Genomic DNA, 24667 nt, shown 5'->3' on the forward strand with positions numbered 1-24667 from the left:
TCATTCTTTTGCTCAGTCTTTTCCAGAGATACCATAGATAAATTATTATTAACAATGATGATTGCTAAATGCTGTCAAAAAACTTAGTTTCTGATTAAATTTTATGCTACTTTTGCTGGAATTTTGGTTTTGTATGTGAGATACCTTAGTTTTATCTAGTACATATATGCAAATAATTATTTCATATTGAGTAGTAAAGTTGGAAAAAAAAGTTATTCTTTGCTCAATGGTGATCTCAAAAGATAAAGACATTCATAAATTCTTGTATATTTGCTATATGAATTACGACAGGAACCAGAAGATTGTCATAATTATTTATTTATGGACACACATTACAAATTATTGATGTTTAGTAATGCCAGAAATAAAAAACAGATGCTACTATGAAAAGAGCAATCATTCTCCATGAGCAACTCACTGCAACTTTAACAACATATGGACATTTTTTTTTACTTTTGTCAACTCTTTACAGTAAATTGTTCGAAAGAATTGACTTTTTGGCCTCTTGAGCCTCTTCTCTCCATTTATTAACAAGAGCAGCATATGGTTGGTTTATTTTCTTATCTTGCTCATTAATTCTTTGATTTAACTTGCTGCAGGAAGGAAAATTATAGTATAATTTTTTATAAGTTCAGTAAAATGAATCACAAGACCAATGTCTTCATATAGATCAATAATCTGAACTTCAAACATTGGGTGATGAAAAACAGTGCAAGATAAGTACTCATCTGACACCATCAAGAAAGGATTCAATACTGAGTGAAAGATGACAGGTAAGATGGTTGACTGTCTACATGCAATAATTTGTCTATTGTCTTGCTTGAAAACAAAATGCTCCAGTTCATCGGTCTTTTGAAAAGATGTCAAACTTGCTGTCCAAATATAACAGTTTGTCTGATCCATCTGGTATGATCATGCAAGGCTGACAATAAAATGTTTCATATAGAGTAGCTTTAAAGTTCAAACATAAAGTGATATGGGTTTCAAATGATGAAATATATCAAAAATGTATGTGTAAAAATAAAATAAAATAGAACAAATTTCAAACTGACTATTTGAAGAAATTTGTAGACCTATAAATTCCCACTGTCATCCATCCTTCTTTCCTTAATCTTGAGAATGGAGTTAGATAGATGAAAAATGAGACCAGATATGGAAACCTTAGGGGCAGGAGGCCCTGATTAACTGTGTGCGAACTTCCAATGTAAACTAGAAGTTATGTTATTTCAATTCGAAAATTTCCCCTGAAAGGCATTAGATGACTGGCACAACTTGATTGCTAAATGAAAAGTGTGATGTACAGAGGCAAGACACTGCTAATTTGAAGGGGGAGAGCATTTTATATTTTAAATTAAATAAATTTTAAAAATATTATTAAAAATTGCAACCCAGCATTGTGACAATGTCACAATAAAATAATTGCTCATTTCATGTTCATCACGAGCATTTCAATCTAGATTGACCAAGGTCAGTGACTATTTGTTATTGTTGGAAAGGAATTGAATACTGTTTGTTAGACCATGTTAACGGGAACATTTTACACCATCATCACATCATTTTATACAACAGTGTTAGAACTATGTAATGCTGATACATTCTAGTTTTAGGATTCAGTTGGATNGGATTTTGAAAAATGTTTTATAATTATCTTACTGTATACTAAGAATGGAAATTCATTTTAGTGAATTAAAATGACATTATTTAAAGGGAAGATCATTGTAATTGTTGCATAATTATTGTAGATATATTAGAATTTCAGTTGAAAAATATATTAATAAAAAGTGAAATGAAATAAAAGACATCATAAAGATATATTGGATATTGTAGATCAATGGTTCTTAATCTTTGGGCTCATGCTCATTTGAAAAATTATGCAAAGATTGCAGTGCACATGACTACTAAATATTTCTGGCTGTGACATCAGCTGTGATCAATAATTACTTGAGAGTTACTTTTATTTGAAATCAAATTCATCTGATCACATTATTAATTCAAAATTAGTCATGATGTTGGGAATCTTTTTTGCATTTTTAATCACATTTTTGACATTTTGGGCTTAGATCTTTCTACTCAACTTTGTCTAGAAATATTATTTTCAGTTAGTGTTGAAATCATGATAAACAAGCATTCTTTTTGTGTGTTTATTAATTGGATGGAGATTTCTGCAATGTGAGCATCAACATGAATTATTTTTTCCATTATGTTTATTATTTAATAGTCATTAACAGTTATCACAACTAACTTGCCTTTATGCATTTAATATCTGTTTTTAAGTAATGAAGACCATACAAACAAATTTGCTTGTTTTTTTAATTATAGTTAGAAACTTTAGCAGATGACTTGAAAACAAACTTCAAAAATCTTCATTAAAATAGTACCATTAAAAACAATCTCAACTTACCTTTGTCAAGATTTTTAGCACTGTTTTAATCGGTTTAGTGATGCCAGATCTTACAGTAGAAGATTCATGTCTATGTACAGTTTTATTATGCATGTGTATTTTTTTTAATAGTGTATCATTGGTCTTGTTTTAATGAAGATTTTAATACTATATCTTCAAATCATCTGCTGTCACTCCCTGACTGGAATTAAAAAACATGATGTTCAGTAAATATTATAAAGTCTCTGTAAATCCACACTAAAAATATATAAATTTTAGGTTTAGCTGTAGACCAACACACAGCAGATAGCTAATTACTTCTCTTTATTTAATCACTGTATATGCATTTCGGTCCTATTAAAGAATCCTCTTCAGTACTACAAAATATAAATATTATAATAAACCTTATGCGAGTAAAACTACCAATATAACAATTAATATTTTAGTTTTTCATTACCATTTAGGTACACAGCTTGGATTCACATTCCATTAGCACTTTCATATCAAGTGTATTTAGTAACTTTTTATATTTTTAGTGCGGATTTACAGAGACTTTATAATATTTATATATAAACAGCAGTCAAAAGAAATTTGATGTTCAGTAATTATGACCAAGTTTAAAATTAGGTGGCTACAGGAAAATTTGTTATGTAGTCAAAGGAGCATTTAAGGAGATTCTTTAGATTCATGTTATATTTGTCAAAATAATAACTACATCAAAAAATTTTTATTGTTTAAAACCAACTGATTGTCAGATTAAATTGGGATATATTACTGCTACCATTAATTATTAAATACTGAGTAATCCAGCAATCATTTGGCTTTAATATAACTGTCAGGCTTAGAGATGTTTATATATGTTTATTGTTTATTCATAAAATGTTTTTGACTTTATTTTAGGCTGTCCTTAGTATCTACATCAGAACAACTCATTTTAGAACAAACATAACTTAAACTGATGAATATATAGCCTAGAAATTTGAAATAAATTTAAAATTTTAAATAAAATATACAAGTATTAATGTAACAGTATAGCAATAACAATATTTTTAAATTATCAATAGCAAATTTTAAGCCTTTCTCAGGTTAAGGAAATCAAATATAGAACAATAATACAAAAATTATAGGATTGTTAATTTAGAATCATTTTAATAATTAGAATATAAAAATACTCTATTTTGATTTGTTTTATCCAATTTAAGATTTAGTTTTTATAATATCATTTTTGAATAATAAAGTAAAGATCAGAAAATTAATTAAAATTTTTAAGTTTTTGTTTTAACTTTATGGCATTTACCTAAAAATAATCTGGATTATAAGAAAGAATAATTTGACACTGATATACTAATAAGTTGTACTAAAAATTTTCATGGTCTTGCAAAATTTTAATTGTAAAGTTCATTAAAAATAAAAAATTCAGTTATTAAATTTTAAGTATTCTTTTCAATATACAGTAGAGCATCAGTTATCCAACCCCCGATTAACCGTCACATTGGTTAACCGACCATTCTAGTCGGCAAATTTCAAATGTCCGCTAGTGATGTGGCATTACAATATTTGGCTATGTCTTGGCTACTTTAATATTATTTTTGTTAAATTTTTTCGTGTTTTAGCTGGCATCAACGGCTCGACCATTGAAGGGAGGCCAGTATTTAAACAAGACTTAATTTTCTAATTATGAGTGGTTGTTTGTTTTGTGAGCAATAAAATAATTTTTAATGATACAGTAGCGACAATTTTTATTTAAAAAAAAAATTGTTAGGCTTAACATCGACGAAAATTCAATGCAAAGTTGGTTAATAGCTATATACTAATATACTAATTACATGGGATATACTAATATCCTAATATACTATACTAATAATGTATTTTTTTTCCTTCTTTTCGGTTATCCGACCAACCTGAGTCCCCAATTGAATCGGATAATCGATGCTTTACTGTACTGCAATACTATTGTAGATCATAATATATTACTGTGAGGAACTGTAATTTGTCATATAATTTATAAGATTGTTAATTTAGTTTTTATTTTATAAAAAATTATTATAGAATCAGAATTAATTTATAAAGAAAAATATAAAAATCTAATACACACTATATAGGTTTGTACTGTAAATTAAATTTTTCAATTATGAATTATTTATCATCAAATTTGAAAATTAAATAAACTAAAATTGTGCTTATTGTTTTCAAAATGCATAATTTAAACACACACACATACATTATTAAGTTGTAATAATTAATTGCTTATTTTTATCTTAAATTACAAAAATTTTTAAGGTAACTTGGAAAAATCATGATTCTGTATTCTTCTGATACTATTTTTCATTGCATGTTAATAAATTGGATTTATTGTTTAATTTAATATATTTTTTTTATTATTATTTAGATTATTACACCAACAATGGAAGCTTTTTTACAAAAATTAAAAGATAAAGTTGTAATTGGTTTAGTTGGAGGTTCAGATATATCTAAAATTGCTGAACAGATGGGTGGCATGGATGGTAAGTAAAATTTTAAAAAATTTATATTTTATTGATTTATATATATTATAAAATGTTCTTTCATAATATTAAAAAAATGTACACTGCACTTGCACTTCTTTTTGAGATAGTTTGAGAACATTTTGAAAAATAAAAAAAATGCTTTTCAAGGAACAAAGACTACATTTCAATATAACAATTTCTAAATCTTTAAGAAGTCAAAAACTTTTTGTTTTTGGTGCGTTGAAAGTTGTTGGTGTAGTACAACTTAGATTGTCAATAAAAAATGTATTTAAATCAAATATTATTTTATAGAATTATGATTACATCCAATAGTGAGAGGAAAAAATATAATTGTACTCAAATTCATGTAAATGTAGATTATAATCTAAGGAAAAGGGAAATGTTCGATATGTGAAATTATAATTTTAAAAATAATGCTAAATTAATTTTTTATTAAATAAAAGCTGTTAATTTGACCAAATTTATGTTCCTAAAATGAAAGTGAATTATAGTTTTAGTTTTTTAAAGTAGTTTCTTATGTTTTGAAAGTTATCAACATATTAAAAAAGGATGGTGAGCTTAATGAAGATTTAAGATGTTATAGCTGAAAATAGTTTTTTTTTATAACTTTTTAAATATATTAAAATGTGTAAGAAAATCAAGATCCAGACAAAATCAATATAAAAGAAGGAATGGATTATATTTATATAATTTTTAGTTTATAAATGTTTTTTTTTTTATCAGAGACTAATCAGTTTTTTAAATAGAAACTGTTACTTACATTTTTAAATAAAAAAAGGCCATAGCAAATTCCTTAACTATGTAGAAAAGTATTATTCTAGCTTTAGCCAAACATTTTTTGGTTTTTTTTTTTATTCTTAAGTATACCTAGTTAATATTTTCATAAAATATGTAATAAATGAATCTGTAATTAAATAACATTGATATTTATTTCATGCTAATTTTTTTTCATATGTGAATCTTGTTTTTTTGTGTTGACATACAAGATTTATATGAAAGTTTATATGTTAAGATTGTCATTTCAAATACAGATTTTTGTTTATTAAAATGCTGTAGAATATATAAAATCAGATAAAAGCATTTAATATAATCAAGGCTTAAATAAATTTGAATTACTGATTTTCTTTAATACCACAATTATTATTTTATACATTTTAAATAACAAATTACAGCATAAAAAGGCTTATCTAAATCATAAAATGCAAAAAAAATTTCTTCTTTTTATTATTTCTTAATATTTAAATACAGCGTGTTCGAGAAAGATCTTTATCATTCTAAACATTAATACCAAAAATACTAATGGGTGAAATGAAATGCAGTTTGCTGCTATACAATGAAGAAATCTAAGAGTTTTTTTTACAGTACCTTCAATGTAGCTGTACGTGAGCTCTGTTAGTAGCACGAACAATGTCGAGTATGTACTCGATTTCCCTCAGTGTTTTTTAACATTTGCGGTGTAACAGTGAGGATTGCTAATTGTATCCTTTCCTTTAAAACAGATATATCAGAAACGGGTTTGATAAACCCTGTCTTTAACATAACCCCAAAAAAAGAAATCCAGTGGAAGTTATGTCGGGTGATCGCGGAGGCCAAGGTATGGGTCCTTATCACAACTGGCAAGCAACTAGTGCCATCTATCTCAGGAAATTGATGCCAGAAAAAACTCTTAGATTTCTTCATTCTTTTGCAGCAAACTGCATTTCATTTCATCTGTTTTTGTTATTAATGTTTAGAATGATAAAGATCTTTCTCGGATACGCTGTATATTCAGCATGTACAAAAGAAATCAATATTATAGAAATTAAAACATCTAAACCATATTAGAAATTAGGGTTCTTTTGTTTTTTTCAATAGGCTATTATAAATATAAGTGTAATGGATATTTGTTTAGTATTTTGAATAAATTTACTATAGTGCTTATTGAGGAAAGAATTTCTATAATTCTAATTATAAATTTATAATGTTTTAAATACAAAACTAATTAGTCAGTTTCAAACAAACTATGATGATTAAATAAGAACTGGATTTAATTTTCATAACCTATGGTTTTATAAAAATTTAATTAAATGTTTGTTTTTTTTTCTTATATTTTTAAAATAAACATTGTAATATCTGAAAATGATTGTCATATTTATACACTGTTATATGGTGAAGTGTTATGTCAACAATAAGAACTTACACTGTAATCTTGCAAGCCATAATATCTAAGAAATTATCACATTTAAAATTTTATAATATATGAAAAGATGATCAATAAATGTTTGTGTGAATATTCAATATATAAACCATTATTATTATTATTATTATTATTTAATGATACAATTATTTTTCAGTCAATGGGCTTGATGAATAAAATCTAAGCAAATGCTTTTTCTCAGGAAGATTGAGGAATTGCTTTCATTTACAAGAATAAAAACTGCAGGTTGGTAGAAGTGTGCTGAAAGATAAAGCAAGAACAAAAATAATTCTAGCAGTTAAATTTCTATAAACAAAATATAACACCTATTTATAATTTTGCCTTAAAATATAAATACTTTTATTTTTTATCTATCAGAACAATTATTTTTTACATATACATATATATCTATTAGAAGATAATATTTATTATAAAATCATTCTAATAAATATCATTTATGGCAAAATATATATATTTCTTTTTTGTGTTTAATGACAGTCTGATATAATATTTAATTTAAACAGTATAATGAATTAATGATAAATTTATAATAATATTTCATAGATTTGTCTCTGATTTAAAACACTAACACACTGCTAATAAATAACTAATATTTTTATATGCATTAAAATTAATAATTGCTTTTCTTAAAATCATTTATCATCTGTTTTGCCATTATAAAAACAAGCATTTGTTTATTTATATTCACCAGACCCTGAACAGATCTTAAAACTATATCAAAAAACATAGAGGTTAAATTAATTTTACGTATTTCATATAAAAATATAAAAAATTCATTACAGAAAAATTACTGATTTCTACAATGATTTTTGACCATTTTTGGCAAACATAATTGTAAAATCATTGGTAATCATTTTTCTTTATTTAACTAGAACTTTTACTTATGACATCCTTGAAGATACAGCTGAATCTAGTTTTATCAAACAAAGTGTGTATTTTAAAGAGATTGTTTATATAATTATTTAATTTGGACATTTAACGGAGGTTATACAGCAGAAATTCTTACAAGGATATATTATACAAAGTATAATTTAAAAATTTATATAAAAACATGATCAAAGGTCTTTGAATGATGTGCCATTCTTTTTATACTCTGATATTACAACTGTAAAGATCAGATAAAGGTTAAATAGAAAATACATGAAAAACAGAAAAAATTGCCCTACAATAAGCTAATTATTCTAATATAAATTTATTTATTAAATAAAAATAAAATTTAATTAATAAATATTAATTTTGTGTTAGTTAATTAATTAATCTATTAAATTAAGCATATTTTGTTTACTCAAAACATTTACAAGTTTAGAAAGAAAGAAACATGTAATCTATATATTGTTAAGTACAAGAAGCCTCTTGTACTTAACAATATATAGATTTCAGTAGTAAAATATGACTCCATTTTTATATCAATAAGACACAATGCTAATAATTTTTAATGAATTAGTTAAAAGGATCTCATTGTCAGACCAATCTTAGCCTTGTTATTACAATCTGATGATGAGATATAAGTTCTCAAGAAACATTTTATCAAATAATAAACTAACTCATTGAAAATTATTAGCATTGTCTTATTTGTGATAGAATAAAGTTATTAATTTCACTTTATGTACTATATTTTTTATTTAGTATTATACGTTAAAGCATATTTATTCGGAATTAGACTTTTTGTAACTTATTAAATGGACACACAATATATTAGGCTGAAAAAATCAATGAATATATTTAATTTTAATTAATATTTAATGAACAAATCAGTATGTACGTACATATGTTTACAAATATAATATGACATTTTTATAAAGAGATATTTACATTGATTTGTTCTTTAAATGTAGACATTTGTTATATGCAAATCATATTAATAATGCTATTATTTATACATTTTTTGTTAACATATTTTTATCTTGTGAAATGTTTATCAGAGAGAATATTTTTATAGAAATTAATTTCAAAAAGAAATACTTTAAAAAACATTTATAATAATATGTAATAAATATTTTGACATTAAGATAGAAATTTTAGCAATAGTTTCTTTACTGGGAAATTTTCTGTGGTTATAAGCTATTTATCATTATGAGTATTAATATAATTTTTCAATATTCTTATCAAAGATTTAATCAGATTACAATGGAATTATTACATGGTCCTGAACTGACACATTCAAGCCAGACTACCAAAATTTCGACAGATTCTTAGGATTTGATTCAAATTTTTAAATTAAAGGAGATAATGTTATTTATAATTCTATATAATCGTAAATAAACAAATTTATTTGAAGCATAATTTGAACAGAAAATTATTTTAATGCCTGTAAAATTTGTATTTAAATATATAAACACTCATATATAATTTACATATGATACATTAGAATTAAATGAAAGCTTAAAGAAAATTTACAGATTTATACTTATTTAGCTATATCTCTATATTATGAAAAGAAAAGGGGGAAAAAACAAAGTTTAATGCTTTGAAGTCTTCCTGAAGGACAATTAAATGGCTTAAAAGTTTAGAGTATTTAGATTAAAAATGTATGTAAAAAATTAACTATAGTATTACTTTTACTAAGGTATAATAGATTCTTGAATAACCCATCAAATACTGTTTTACTGGAGATAAAACAAATGAAATACTAATTTCCAAATACTTTAGAAGTTTCATGCTATCATTAAAGGTTAAGGTCAATGTAACCAAGTTATGCAAAAAAAAGCATAAAACAAATTAAAATAAACATTCAGGAATGCTTTAAATGCAAAAGTAGATGAAATGTTTATTGCTGGAACATTTATATAATCAGTTATTTTTTTTTAATTTAATATTATTTTTATAGATTATAACTATGAAATTATGAAATTAAATAATAACATATTTTTATTATAAAAATTCTGTAACCATTTTTCATGCTGTTGAGTGTTGAGAATCTTTCTGAGTTCTTATTGTTAATAACTTCTTCCAAGCTTTTTACCACAGATCCAAGACCTTTCACACTTTTTAAATTCTGCTTTCTTCTTACAACTATAAAAAAAACAAGTAAAATGGCAAACCATATTTGGGACAAGACTACGTCTCGGAGATGGAATCACTTTGATGGTCAAGGCAGGTCTCGTTCTCATTCTCCTATCTTCTTTGATATCGCTGCTTTTGGGCGTGATCATTAAAACTTCGCCTGCCTCGACCATGAGCGATTTTCAATGAATGTTCTGTCAGTAAAAATTTACTAAGAAACTGATAATTTACTTAATTTGTATCGGCAGCGTGATATTTACAATAGCGTCAATATATAATATAAATCCAAGATCGCACGGCTGTTGACTCGAAAGGTCAATTAACGTGAAGTGAAAAAATGTCTCTCCTACCTTGTCCCTGATGTCCACAGTGACCTCAACCACGTGTTATGTCCTTTGTTCTTTCATTAAAAATTTACTAAAAAACTGATAATTTACATAATTTGTATCTGCAGAGTGATATTTACAACAGCATCGATATATAATATAAATCCAAGATTGGCATGGCTGTTGAATCGAAAGGTAGTAAAAAGATGTCTCTCCTCGTTAGAGTTTAGGAACAAAGTGAGGTCAAAGGGCGAAGGTCACGCGCAGGCACCCTCAGTCCTAAGGTCAGAGTTCACTTCTTAGAATGACTGCGGGTGGAGCTTTTCCCTACCTGACTTTGGGGGTGAGGTGGCTGTTTTGCCTGTTTGTAGAAGAGGGTCATCATTTTGGATTTTATTTTGACTCTATTCTCGGTCCCCCGACTACCTACGAGTCTGGATTTATTTATGCGTAAATGATTTGGGCACCTAATACTCTGTGCCAAATATCAACTCTCTACATATACTGCTTCATACCTCTATGCTGATAAGAACATGAGGCAGTATGATTTTATAAACAAGACATAGTCTTGTCAATAGTTTGAGATAAAGTGATGTTTATCTCTCTCATTCCTTCTTGAATTGTAAATAATTGCTGTTAGAATTGCATAAGAATAACTATCAAGATTTGTGATTAATGAAAAAAAGTTTTTCAAAATTTAATCATTTGTAGAGTGACATTTTCAGAAAGTTGATAGGTGATTCTAGGATTAGTGTTCATAATTTAAGATCAAAACGCAACTGATAAGCATTTATGTACAGTACTTAATTAGAATCAGAAATTGATCAATTTGCAGTCTTATGATTTAGATATAAAATATAAAATAAATTAGTTATATATATGTTATCAAATACAAATTTAGGTATAGAGGAGAATTTTATTATTTTTATTTATTTCTTTAGTGAGAAATAATTGCATTATATGCACAAATATCTGTTAAATGCATATATATGGAGCTATAGTTATTAAATTTACACATATGTATTGTTATATGAAAATTTTGTGGCTTTTTTATATAGTAAAAGAAATAAATAATTTGTTTCCCCTAATGTGTAAATATGATAATCAAATATATGATTTCAGAAAAATTTTTGAATTTTCTGTCATTGTACATTTGAGTGTACCTTTAAATAAGAATTGTGAAATATGTATTAGCAATTTGTTTAATTTTTAAATGATTTTTATACAATATATGTAATTGTTATTTCAGTAATTAAGAAGTATGAATATGTTTTTGCTGAAAATGGTCTTGTTGCATATAAAAATGGTGAATTAATAGCCAAAGAGGTAGGTAATTTATCATAATCACTACGACTATTTTTAATATTAGATAATTATATATTTATCTTACAATATTATGTAAATAATTGAATTAATATATGTGGTGTCCATAATTTGTTCACCTGATTAAGAAACTCAATAAAGAAAAAAAACTATGGCAGATATCAAAAAACATTTAACTTACATTGTTAACTCAAAAAAAATTTTAATTTACTCTGAGTTGTAGAGTTGCATAATTTCCTCAATGAGAAATTCTCAAATTGTTGGATCAGTCACTCACACGGATACCAAGTTCCCCTTGATTTTTTGTGATGCTTCATAAAGGACAAAGTTTATGCAAAAAAAGATAGTTAGTGTGGAAGAATTATAAGACAATATTGTCCAGACTATGAACACACTCAAAGGAGATGTTAAAACATGTACAGACTTCTTATTCTGAGAACTATAAAAGGACTATACATGTGAAGTGCATGCACAACACAGATGGTAACATAGAGTGTAAACATATGTGTTGTAATATAAATATACAAGCAAGAGATTGTTTTTAATGTACTATGACCTACACTAAACTATGGTTTTCATTTAAATGTGTAATTAATAATTAAAATATAACTTTTGTGTTAAATTTCTATCAGAATGCCACTAAAAATCATTCTTCATGCCATAGGTTGCTGACCCCTGGTCTAGATTCAACATTAAAGGTTTCAAATCTAGATTATTTTATCAAATACAAATATAAAACAATTAAAATATCTAACATACATCAGGTTTTCAAGAACCATTTTGTATATTGGAATGTTTTTATTTATGGTTACTTTTATTTATTTTAACCTATATAACATATTCAGTTTCTTTTGTATAATGAAATTAATGTTAACTACATTTCAAATAATGGAAATACAAAAATTAATGTATTTCAATTTTATTTATCTTATAATCAATGTCAATAATTATTTTATGGATTAAATATGTAAAATAGTTTCAGAAACTTTCTTAAATAAATAATATTGCAAATATACTTTGTTTGACTATTGATTTAATTATTTAATTAAAAAACTTAAATAATTATATTTTGAGATTTCAACATATTCACAGCCACTAATAAAAAATTTTATTTTTAATAAAGATAACAGAAAAGTAATGTAATTGTAATAATTTTGGTATTCAAAAGTCCTTCTAGGATCAGACACAATACAATATTAATTTAAATAATTCAAAGTTAGCAGTTTATGATATTTGCATCATAGTAATTATGCTGCTTGTAATCCAAAAACTGTAAAATTTATGATGTTTTTATATTTAAATTTCCTGCAAAATTAAAAAATATTTTTGCAAAATTAATTACTTAATTTTAATCTAGCATATTAAAATTTTTTTAACTTTAGAAATAAGTTAAATTTAATAATTCCAATTAGAAAGTTCAGACTGTACGAAAAAATTTTTTAATATTTGAGTCTATCTAACAATCCATTAACACAACCACAGAAGTACCCGTAACATTGTTGAAGAAAACCTTCAATAAAAACAAATAATGAATAGGTAAAAAACTCACAATATTAAAAATGATCAAAATTTCAGCCTTTTATTTGAGGTTCTGACGTCTTTTACATTAAAAACAACAAGTCTTCTCACACTACCATCAAGTAGTTATCCAATTTTATCAGATTCAAACCCTCTGGTGGTTGATACGAGTCATCCTTACATTTGCATATAGACAATTTCATGATGAACTCAGGATATATTCTTCCAATTAGAAAGTCTGTGGTTGTGTTAATGAATTGTTAGATAGACTCAAAAATTAAAAAAATTTTTCGTACATAGTCTGAACTTTCTAATTGGAAGAATATATCCTGAGTTCACCATGAAATTGTCTAAATTTAATAAGTTTATTCATGATTTTTTTAGTGTTTGTTCATAAAATTGTCTTCTAAAATGATTTATTAAAAACAGATTTTATTGCATTATAATGTATCATCGTAGATTTTTCAGAGAATTTATAAGGTGATTCTTTTTTACAAATTATGTTACTGAACTAGATTTTATTTTATGAAATTTAGATTATGAAATAGGACAAAACTAGGTTTATTTTATGCAATTTTAGAAGCTTTTATACAATACAAAAAAATAAAAATACTAGTGAAAAAATACAAATTCAGTATGAAAATATGGAAGACTATAATAGGCCTGGAATAATAATTGGCTTTTGAATCAATAGTTTATTTATTTGGAATATTGAATTGTAAAATTTATTCATACTATTATTAAAAGTAATGCATTAAGATGTGCATGAAAAAGAAATTAAGAACATTATATTATCAAATCTGTTGCCAAGTTTTCTTATTTTTTTATTTTAATTTTTTCAAGTTTCTATAGAACAATTTTTATAATGTAAACATTCTTGGTCAGAAATATGGCCAAGATGGTTAAGACATCAATTTATTACTCCTGGGAACCTGGATCAAATTTGACTGGTCAAAAATCTCTAGGAATTTTTCAGAGAGTAGTCTGTCCTAGATATTAGGTTTGTCCCTTGCCAGCTGGTTGCCCCCATTGTGGGCTTGGACAAACCTAAGATGGACCAGAAAAAAAGGAGGGGTCCTCTTATGCCCTCAGTGCAGAGTAAAACTATATAAACATTCTCTTTGTCAGAAATTCATTTATATTACTATTTTAATTTATAGTACAATATGTAATAAAAGTTACAAGATTATAATAATAATTTATTGTGATATTAAAGATTAAAAAATTTTATCAAAATGACAAGAAGTTGGCACAAGCTGGCAACCTGTGGAATGCTGTATTGTCATTGTCATATTATACAACCTTACAAATATAGGTAAAAGGCAGTTCTTTCCAGCTTCATCAGAATGCATTTTTCATGTGCTGACTTTATGGAAGCACATTTACCACTAACTTTTATGCCAAATGTGTTGAGATTTATCAAGCAAGATTTTCTGATAGTAAAGTAAATCTTTCAAAAAAGTACTATTTATAAACTCATTATGTGTTTTCATGAAACTGGAGAAGTTGAAGAGAGAGAAAAAAGTGGAAGACCCAAAACAGTGACATTAGTGTTTGTAAAAGTTGTTAAATGGCATTTGCTGTGATCATCATGTACAGTCGACCCCCCTATAAGATATAGATACGTTCCAATTTATTAGGAATCCGATTTCTTACAAGTCGTTCCAATCACAGCCCGACACGTGTCAAGTTTACGGACTACGGCTGATTGAAAGGTTTTTATCCATAAAATTAATCGATTCTACATTAATCCGACTCAACATTTCCAAAATACGTATATTTTTTCGTAGTTTTATAGAAATCGTAATTATAGGGGGGTCGACTGTAAATTATTTCAACATTTATCCCAGCAGATTGATACAGCACTTATGTCTATCCATCCAATGAGCAACTAAAATTTTAAAGTTTTACAATTTTTATTTGTGATAACTCAGGATATATTTTTTTTTCTTAATTGAAGTTTTTAGACTACAAAAAATTAAATTTTTCGAGTCTATCTTTTAAATCCCTTTTTCACCACCACAGAAGTAACTTTGTGGACTTTTTCTACCAATTTTTACCTGTTTTAGAAGTGTTTTCTTCATTAGAAGTTTTCTTCAAAAGCAATTTTTAAAACTGTTACTTCTGTGGTGGTGAAAAAGGGATTTAAAAGATAGACTCGAAAAATTTAATTTTTTGTAAATAGTCTAAAAACTTCAATTAAGAAGAAAAAATATATCCTGAGTTATCACAAATAAAAATTGTAACTGTATGCAAATAATGTGGATTTCTCGTAACTACCACTAGAGGGCCAGAAGCAGTTTAAAAGTGGATAAAATAATATGGTATGAAGAATTCATCATGGTTTTAATGTAAAAAGTGTCAGAACCTAAAAGAAAAGGCTGGCACTTGATCTTTTTTAACTTTGTGGACTTTTTCTACCAATTTTTACCTGTTTTAGAAGTGTTTTCTTCAAAAGCAATTTTTAAAACTGTTACTTCTGTGGTGGTGAAAAAGGGATTTAAAAGATAGACTCGAAAAATTTAATTTTTTGTAAATAGTCTAAAAACTTCAATTAAGTTTAAAGTTTTAATTGTACTGAATTGCAGTAGTACAAGAGTTAAGGTCATTGGACAGAAAAATGTTCAATACTCTTGTTGGTTTCAATTACCTTCAAACACAACATTTCTATTTTAACCACTGTTGTTTACTGATGAGGTGTACTTTTACCTTAATAGTTATGTAAATTCTCAGATAACAAAAATACGGCCCAAATTCCAGATACAGTACTTCAAATTTTATTTCACAGAAAAAATTTGACTTGTGGTGACAATTTTATGATTCAGAATAATTGCCTGATTAACTTCTGTGTGCAGCAGCTTATGGTGCTACTGAATGAAGACAAACAATACTGCTTGTACCAACAGTGACATTACTGAGAAACTTCATTGATTGGATCATTTGTAAAAAATTTTTTTTCTTTCCTTTTTTCTAAACTTTACCCTCTCCAGAATTTTCTTATACACTGTATCCTTCAGGTACCACCACAAACATCATACAGTCATCATAATCTGGACAATCTAAAGTTCAATATTGAAAAAGCAATTCAGGAAATCACTGCTGAAACAGTTCTTTGTTTCTCTGAATATGTGCATACCAATAAACTTGTGCATTGAACAAAATAGCAGACACTTACATTTGACATCTTGTTTATATCAAATACAAACAACAAATTTATATGTTTTATAAAAATAAAAACATTATACAGTTTGAGAAAGCAAACTTTTATTATACACTATTTTATCAATTATTTAATGTTTTTGATAAAATTCATTGATTGTTTTCATTTCTACATTACTAGTTTTAAAACATCAAAAGTAATTTTAACATAGAGTAACATTTTAAAATATTTTTAATAATTAATAGTTTTTTTAAATATATTTTAAGTACATCAAATTATGTAAACAGCTTATAATTGATGAAATTATTATTGCAACAGTTATTACAGAAATATTTCTTGTAATTTTATTCTGTTTTATTAAATATTTTAATAATAAATTTTAGTATTTAATTTATTATACACTTTCTGATTTAGGATAGTTGAAGAAATTAAAAGACTTCATTAGATTTTTAATTAATTTTTGTAATTACAATTAGAATTAAAAATTAATATTACATAGCTGATTTTTATTTTCTTAGGAGAGAAGAATTGCTAGATTATTATAAGTTTCAGCATTAAATTTGATAAAAGACTCCACACAATTCTTACGGGAAATGAGTCCCAGTAGATTTGGCTGAATCTTTGATGTTTTGTAAATATAGTGATCCTAATCAAAAGTTTTCACAGGCACAAGAGTTTTTGAGTTTTGAGCATCTAAGATGCAAAAACAGCATAAATTTGTGCATTTGTGAAGTCTTAAATACTTTTCATTTCAAAATATAAAATGGTTTGTCTCAACAAAATTCTTTTCAATCATTATAAGTTTTGGCAGAGCGAGTCTCTTGCAGGAAGGGTGCTAATAGACCACGTAGTGAAGCGTTATATCTACAGTGTGAACCCAACTGGCACAAGAATCAAATTCATGTATATCACTTAATGAATGATTTGCAGATAATGTGCCAAACATCACTAATGTTAGAAATTTATCATATTGCACTTTAAAATGAAAAAGATTTAAGGGTTCACAATCATTGCCATATTTAGAAATTTATAATTTGAGGGGGTGTGAAGGCATGGAGCTGATATCAATTGATACTGCTAGTTCATACAAAATATCAAGAAGGCTGACTTTCTTTCCTTTTCTCTTCATCCCATGCAGAATTAAATCAAATGAAGAAGCCAATATTACTGATTTAGCAAGTTATACAGCCAGGTTATCTTTTTTTTCCATTTCAAAAGTACTTCAATGACTCCCAAAATAAAATTTTGCTAAAACTTTTTTTGTTAAGAAATTTGAACTTTAGAAATGTTAATATCACTAAAACGCTTCCCAAAAGTTAGCTGTTAGTTTACTTCTATGTTTAAGAGGAATTTTAGTTCAAAAGGGAGAGTTATCAAAGAATTACAAAGTTCTATACAAAGACAATATTACTTTAAACTATATTGGAATTATATTAGAGTATATTGAAAGGAAAACTAAAGGAATAATAGCATCTAGTCGGGATGTATTAACAAGTGGTTTTTGCTCATGTGAATTGGATCCTGTCTCTTTCAACTACAGAAGAGAGAAGATCCAATTAATTATACTAATAAAATTAGGTGGTTCCTGTCTTATTTACGGTTACCTTATTAACCCACAAAATTAATCACGTGCGTAGAGTCCTATATTAAATTATTTGTGTTATGTATTATTTTATCAATATTAATATAATTACAATTCAAACAGCATTGCTATTGAACAAACATTTATCAAGTATACAAATATCTACAATGGCATCATTAATAACAATTTATTATTATCTAATATTAATTTGTTTCTTTTTATTCCTTTTAACAATCCAATACACTTCAAGAAGCCTCAAAATATTGACACTAAAGAAGAAAATGCCTCCAATTTGCTAGAGCAGAGGTGGCGAACCTATTACATGCGTGCCTGAAGTGACACGTCAAAGAAATCATCTGGCACATAATGTATTATACGATATCGGTTTATCATCTTTTTCAATCAGGTTCTTTACATTTACTCTAATTAGAGCATATTATTTTATTTATTTAAATATAGTTTTTAAAACTCTTTTTGCCCCGTGGGCACTAAGAGGGTTTTTTTTATTTATCAAACTCCAAATGGAACAGTCGGATGGTGAAGTATGGATCACCACCTGAAAATTTTCTGGGGTTTTGATCTCGGGTCCACGAGCGATAAGCTACCACTTTGACCGCTCGGCCATTCTGCCAAATTTAAATATAGTTACTACAAGTCTAAAACTTTTGCACACATAGTCATTTTTAAAGAAAAATATGCTTAATATGCTTACTATGTGGCATACAGACTCAAAAAGGTTCACCATCCCTGTACTAGAGTATATTGTTTCAGCAAGTACACTTCAGCATAGTGTACTTGCTGAAACCTTTGTGGAAATCCTGTTATTTATGGAACTTTTTCTTATTTATGAAAATTGTTTTGTGATTTTATAAGATGTAATAATTTGACATAGATATAATCAGTTTATTTAGCAAAATAATATTTTGATGTATAACTACTTACTCATTATTAATTTTATTATTATAAAACAAAATATTTTGTGATCAAGATTACTTGATCTTTTATTTAAGACCTTAGTATAAAAGGAAATAGCAAGTTTTATAGTTCAGTAAAACAAAAGCGTGACGTCTCTCCCGTGACATCATGTAACAGCTGATCGATCTAATGCCATCTGCTGATTGTATTGTATCAATAGCATTTTGTTTTTTCCCGTTAGATAATACGCATATTTTAATTATTATATTTATTTTTAAAAACTTTTTTCAATTATTTATGTTGTTAACAGTAAATTATTTGAGACGTAAGTTTAGTACACAAATCTAAACAAAAGTATTGGGCAGATATATACAGAATGTTTATTATTGTAGGTGCAGAAATTTCAAAAAGGGAAAAAATTCGTTTTTTTTTTTTTTTTCAGTCAAAGGAACTCCAACCCATAAAAACAGGACAAATGTTATTGCATTTATATCGCATACGAAATTTCATGTATATTTTAATGAAATTCAAATAAAATTTTTTCAGATTTCTTGAAAAGTAACTATTGTGTTTGAAAAGTAAAAAAAAAATTGTTTTTAAAATATACGTGATACGTGTAATCGATGACAAAATGTAATATATATTTTACTTTAAATACAGTAGACGTTTAAAAAATTTATAATTTGTATTGGTGTGAACCTCACTTCATATTTTTGAAATGAAAATCTTAAAATGCTGTCCTTTTTTATTTGAAAATAATTTGAATGTTTGTTTCTTGTTGCGAATATTATTTCGCAGTCAGTCGGTGGAATCTGAAAATTTGTATACTGGAGTTATTTGGATCGTCATCTGTTTAATATAATCAGTTTCAGTAGAAATCATATCATGTGAGATTTTTAATGAATTACTCAAAAACGTAACGCATTAACCCTGCTAGGCATGCCGATAAGTATCATTGAGAAGTTACCTCACAGTCTGAAAAGCACGTTCACTTCATCGTTAATCGTCATTTGCATCAGATAACGTAACAGTCACATCAGTTTAGTTCATGTATAACATTATAAGTAACCATAATAAGATATTAATCATCATGCAAATTTCATTTGGCGACAAGTTATAAAGAATAAAATTTCTTAGTAACTGCTTTCATAGAATTTCAAACTACAAAATGAACATATTTGTCTGAGGCAACTTCTGTTATATATTTGATATTTTTTATATTAAATATTAAATTATCATTAGTTTAACACACTATCAAGGTTTGAATTAATGATATGAGTAGTACTTCCGTGCCGGTTTTCTCATCAAAATAGTATGTTTTCAGGATTGGGATTAACTAATGCAGTGTTAACACGGTCATATGAATTTAATACTGTAATAATAATAGTTTTATTGACTTAGCTTTCGCCTCTACGGGGGGAGAGAAACAAGATACAAAGGAATTCCATAAATTTACAAAGCAGCTTGGGTAACTTATACACGTCTTGTATATAAAACTTTACGTAGTTTCCTTAAATTTAGTAAGATAGAAGAAGAAGAATTTAAGAATGAAGGAAAAACTTATAAACATTTCATAGTATAATGAAAATTAAGTTGTTATTAAACAAATAGTGTAAACTGAAGTCCTAATAGTCTCTTTAAATATTCAAGAGATTCAAATAAAATGAATAGATAATGAAACCACAAAAAGAACATTTAGTATTTGCTATAATGTTTAGACTGTTACTATTTAGAAAGATAGTACAATTATTTAAACGAAGTTGTGTCAGTAAAGTTTTAATCTTATAAGTTAAATTTGACAATAACGCATAGTCCGTGGAGAGAAGGAAGAAATATGAAACCCAGCTAAAGTTCTATTCGATGCACATTGTCCTTTAGCCAATATTTGTCATTTAACGGTCGTAGTAACTCGGTAGAGAAGAACTTGTCAGAAAGCTGAGATTAGTACGTATCCGAAAAACCTGTCATTCAGCAATATTTTAATTGTGATAAGCCATATATCTACCGGTGTTCTCCGAATTAACATTCGTTATAGACCAGCCTCCTAAAATCAGTTTCCGATAAATCTAGAATTTGAAACCAAAAGCGAAATAAATTCTTAATAAAAATAAGCCAATAGCTAAAGGTGTCTTCAGCTTTCCTTTTTTCTGAATAAAGTGTCAATCACCAATTGTTCCTTATTTTCTAAGTAAAGTAAAATTGTTAACCGTCAACTATCAAACAGTTAAGCAGTTTGGAAATCTAAAAAGTCTTAAAACACTACGTTTTAAGATAAATTAATACGGATTAGCTTCAGTTTTGGATTACATTTTTTCCCCTCAATTTATTATTTCTTTACTCACTTTAAATTTGAGTTTATTTATATTAACCTCTGCTTAGAATGATGGCAGTTCCATTGACGGGAAGAACGAGAAAGTAGAATGCGCTAATAAAAGCAGAGAATTGTAAGAAGAGGGAGACGTGTTTGGGTTGTTTTATAAGAGTAGTAAAAATTATCATATCCTCAATTTAGAGTAAGGAGAAAGATTGTGGAAAAGATATGAAAAATCTAGGGAAAAATAGTGTCGCTGTAAAATTAAAGAAAAAAATTAGGCTCGCTGTATTAAGGAAAGAAATAATTTTAGGACATTATTTTAGTTATTAGAGGAGGACTCGCTGAATTCATTAAAAGATAACATCAATAGAAGAAAACCTCAAGAGATTTCAAAAAAGACGTTATATAAAACTTTATATTTACTATGATAAATATCAATTAGATGTATATAACAAGCACGCGCCGGATCGAATATACCACAGAGGTCCCATAAGTACCTTTTCTATCAATATGTTTAGATACATAAATACTATTATTGTGTGACATACAGCCTACACGAATAGTAGACTGTGTCATATAAGTAAAGTGCATCTGGGGCTAGAGTTCAAAATTACCCCATTGAGACCAAAGAAAAGAAGAAAAATTATTTGTTCGAACTTCAAAGCGTTGTTTTTAATTAATGATGACAAATATGGTTTAATATATTATCTAAATATTTTACATAATTAAAATACGATATAAAAAAACCTAGCCGTTGATAAGTATCTAATAATAATAATAATTAATTTTAAAAAAAAAAAGCTCATCAAAATAGTTCATATGATGTTTGTTTATAGAAAATATAGTTATGATTAGATATGAATAATATATATATAAAATAACTACAAAATCTTTTTCTACATTTTATCCTTACATTATTTTGTTATGATTGAAAGCTAATACTCATCCATATAATAGAGTTGGTCGATATTAGTATATAATCTCATCGATATTTTCATTTTACTTCATGCTTTGTACATATGTATTATGTGATTTAAAAGTAATTAAGTCATGATGGATGTAGCTATTGTATAATTCGAAAATAGTTCATGAATAATAATCTATCTTTTTTCATATTTAATGAACTTACGTTATCGTTTAGTGAACTTTTGATTTAATAAATATTCATTTAAATTAATTTTTTTTTTTCAGAGTATAGCAAGTTATTTAGGTGAAGAGAAGGTACAAAAGTTAATTAACTTTTGTTTAGGATACATGTCAAAACTCATTCTTCCAGTTAAAAGGTATTTAAAACTATATGTAAAAGATGTTTCTTATTTTACTTGATATAAAATTGTATTATATTCGTCTCTTATTGATCTCTGTATTTTCAGAGGAAATTTTATCGAATTCCGAAATGGCTTAATTAACATTTGTCCTGTTGGAAGAAGTTGTTCTCAGTCTGAAAGAGAACAGTTTGCTGAATATGACAAAGTAAATTCATATATATTCTGAGTGTATGATTATTTATAAAATATTCAATAAGTTTTATTTGATTATCATCTTTAAAAATTTCTATTTAAAATCTCTTTTATGATGTCTTATCTGTTTTTAAAAAATAAAAATTGTTTTGGCAGAAGCATAAAGTTCGTGAAGAATTTGTTGATGCATTATATAAAGAATTTAATGGAATGGAATTAGTATTTTCTATAGGTGAGTTAATTTTATTTTTTCTGTTTATTTAAGAATTTAAAAACAATTTAGTTTTTATTCTCAAATATAGGAATATTTAAATATATATATATTTTTTGTATTTCCTATAATTAATAAGAATATATTTTCAGGAGGACAAATTAGTATTGATGCATTTCCTCGAGGTTGGGATAAAACCTATTGTCTGCGGCATCTAGCTAAGGAGAAGTACGAAGAAATTCATTTTTTCGGTGATAAAACAGATAAAGGCGGAAACGATTTTGAAATTTATAATGATTCTAGGACATACGGACACAGTGTAAAGAATCCGGACGATACTAAAGAAAAATTAAAACAGTTATTTTTCTCTTGAAGATAATTAAAAATTCTTTCTTTTTTTTTAAGGTATTTGGTATATTATAGGAATGATTGAAATTTCTAATTATTTATTACTTTATATTTCTAAATGCTGTATGTATACATTAATATAAAAATGAAGAAAAGAAAAAAAAAGCATATTTAATATATATTTTTTTATATTAAATGCTTCATTAAACAATAACGAAGCAGTTATTAACGGCTTTTATTCCAACTTTGTAAAACATAAGTTATGTAAATTAAATTGAAAAAAATTAATAATAATAATAAAAATCATTAAATTGAAATAATTAATGCATATTTTAGAAATAAAGATCGTAAACGCGCCACTATTAACGAATTACAGAACGAAAAATGGAGGGAAATCGCAGGGAAAAAAGAAAAAATTGTAAATAAAAGAAATTAGCTTAGCATCTCTCTTATTTTTGTATAAGAAAGGGGAAAAAAGGAGGGAAATTGGAGTAAGTAGGGTGGTGCGAAACCTCCAGGGAGCGACAGAGGACGGAAAGTAGATAGTGGACAATCAGACAACGGACGAAGCGCGGCGGACAAGATCAAAGGGATTGTCGGCACAACGTTAAAAGATCGACTGTCGAGGGGGGTGATGCAGCGCACGCGCTCATACAGAATATGTACGTCTCTGCCGCGCAACCTGTGATTGGATTCAGTCTCGTCTGTGCCTTTAGCCGACAGCATAATCTTACACGACTTTTCATGCTGTTCCTATCAAAGTGAATCTCTCTCTCTCTCTCTATCTCTCCGTGTCCCTTGATTAGTCTCTCCCTTTCTTCCTTTTTTAATGCAAGAATTTTATAAAGATGAAATACATTCCGTCGAAAGATGAAAAAGTTGCCGATAGATTGTACAGGGCGCGTGCTCCGCGGCATGACGTCATGAATGGGCGCGAGTTGTTACTTGAACGATGTGTGGACATTACACAGTTTAAAGTGGTGAGTATGGTAAAGAAGTTATATTCTCGAGGTGTGATCCTTTTATTTTTGTTTTTGTACTTCTGCATGGTGCCAATAAAGTGTTTTCAATGATCTGTACACCATTTTTATTTATTTATTTATTTTTTCTTTGTCTGTTGTGTCAATTAGGTTTTATTCGGTAAATCGTTGCATGGATGTTTGATGGCTCAATATTTCGTGTTAATAAATTATAATTTTATTGAAGAAATATTACAAATGTACGAAATGACCAAAAGCAAATTACTCGTAACTTCCACTGAAAATTAGTTTTGTAATCCCAATTTCTTAATCATATTACGAAAGATAAAATGTAGTTCTTGTAAAGGTTCTAAATTATCTCTTTTTTTTACATACTTTTACAAGTATTTGCAAGATTAGTTTGAAAGTTTTATCATGAAATATCCGTAATTTATGGGTATCAT

At 26.8% G+C, this 24667-nt stretch overlaps 1 protein-coding gene and 1 long non-coding RNA gene across 3 annotated transcripts in view; one reads left to right on the forward strand and one right to left on the reverse strand.

The window, feature by feature from the left end:
* The window catches only part of LOC111630932 (phosphomannomutase 2-like), a 29185-nt gene extending 5915 nt beyond the window's left edge, over window positions 1-23270 (forward strand). Inside the window, exons 1-7 of one of the 2 annotated variants that reach the window (XM_023375103.1) lie at window positions 4770-4884; window positions 7221-7309; window positions 11663-11739; window positions 22417-22508; window positions 22599-22698; window positions 22842-22917; window positions 23049-23270. In XM_023375103.1, the coding sequence (XP_023230871.1) occupies window positions 7252-7309; window positions 11663-11739; window positions 22417-22508; window positions 22599-22698; window positions 22842-22917; window positions 23049-23269 (624 nt within the window). In that variant the 5' untranslated portion in view covers window positions 4770-4884; window positions 7221-7251 and the 3' untranslated portion in view covers window position 23270. Of the gene's footprint in view, window positions 1-4769; window positions 4885-7220; window positions 7310-11662; window positions 11740-22416; window positions 22509-22598; window positions 22699-22841; window positions 22918-23048 lie in introns of those variants that run through there. The other variant, XM_023375096.1, reaches the window with a different exon arrangement.
* LOC111630948 lies at window positions 1698-3215 on the reverse strand. Its single transcript, XR_002757613.1, has 3 exons — window positions 2838-3215; window positions 2699-2757; window positions 1698-2582 (listed from the first exon to the last, which is right to left on the reverse strand). It is a non-coding gene; the product is annotated as an uncharacterized LOC111630948 (long non-coding RNA).
* Window positions 23271-24667: the final 1397 nt, after the last annotated feature.

This window comes from Centruroides sculpturatus, unplaced genomic scaffold (genome assembly GCF_000671375.1).
Source record: "Centruroides sculpturatus isolate CEXI.00-Female unplaced genomic scaffold, Cexi_2.0 scaffold20, whole genome shotgun sequence".
NCBI classification, from domain to species: Eukaryota; Metazoa; Arthropoda; class Arachnida; order Scorpiones; family Buthidae; genus Centruroides; species Centruroides sculpturatus.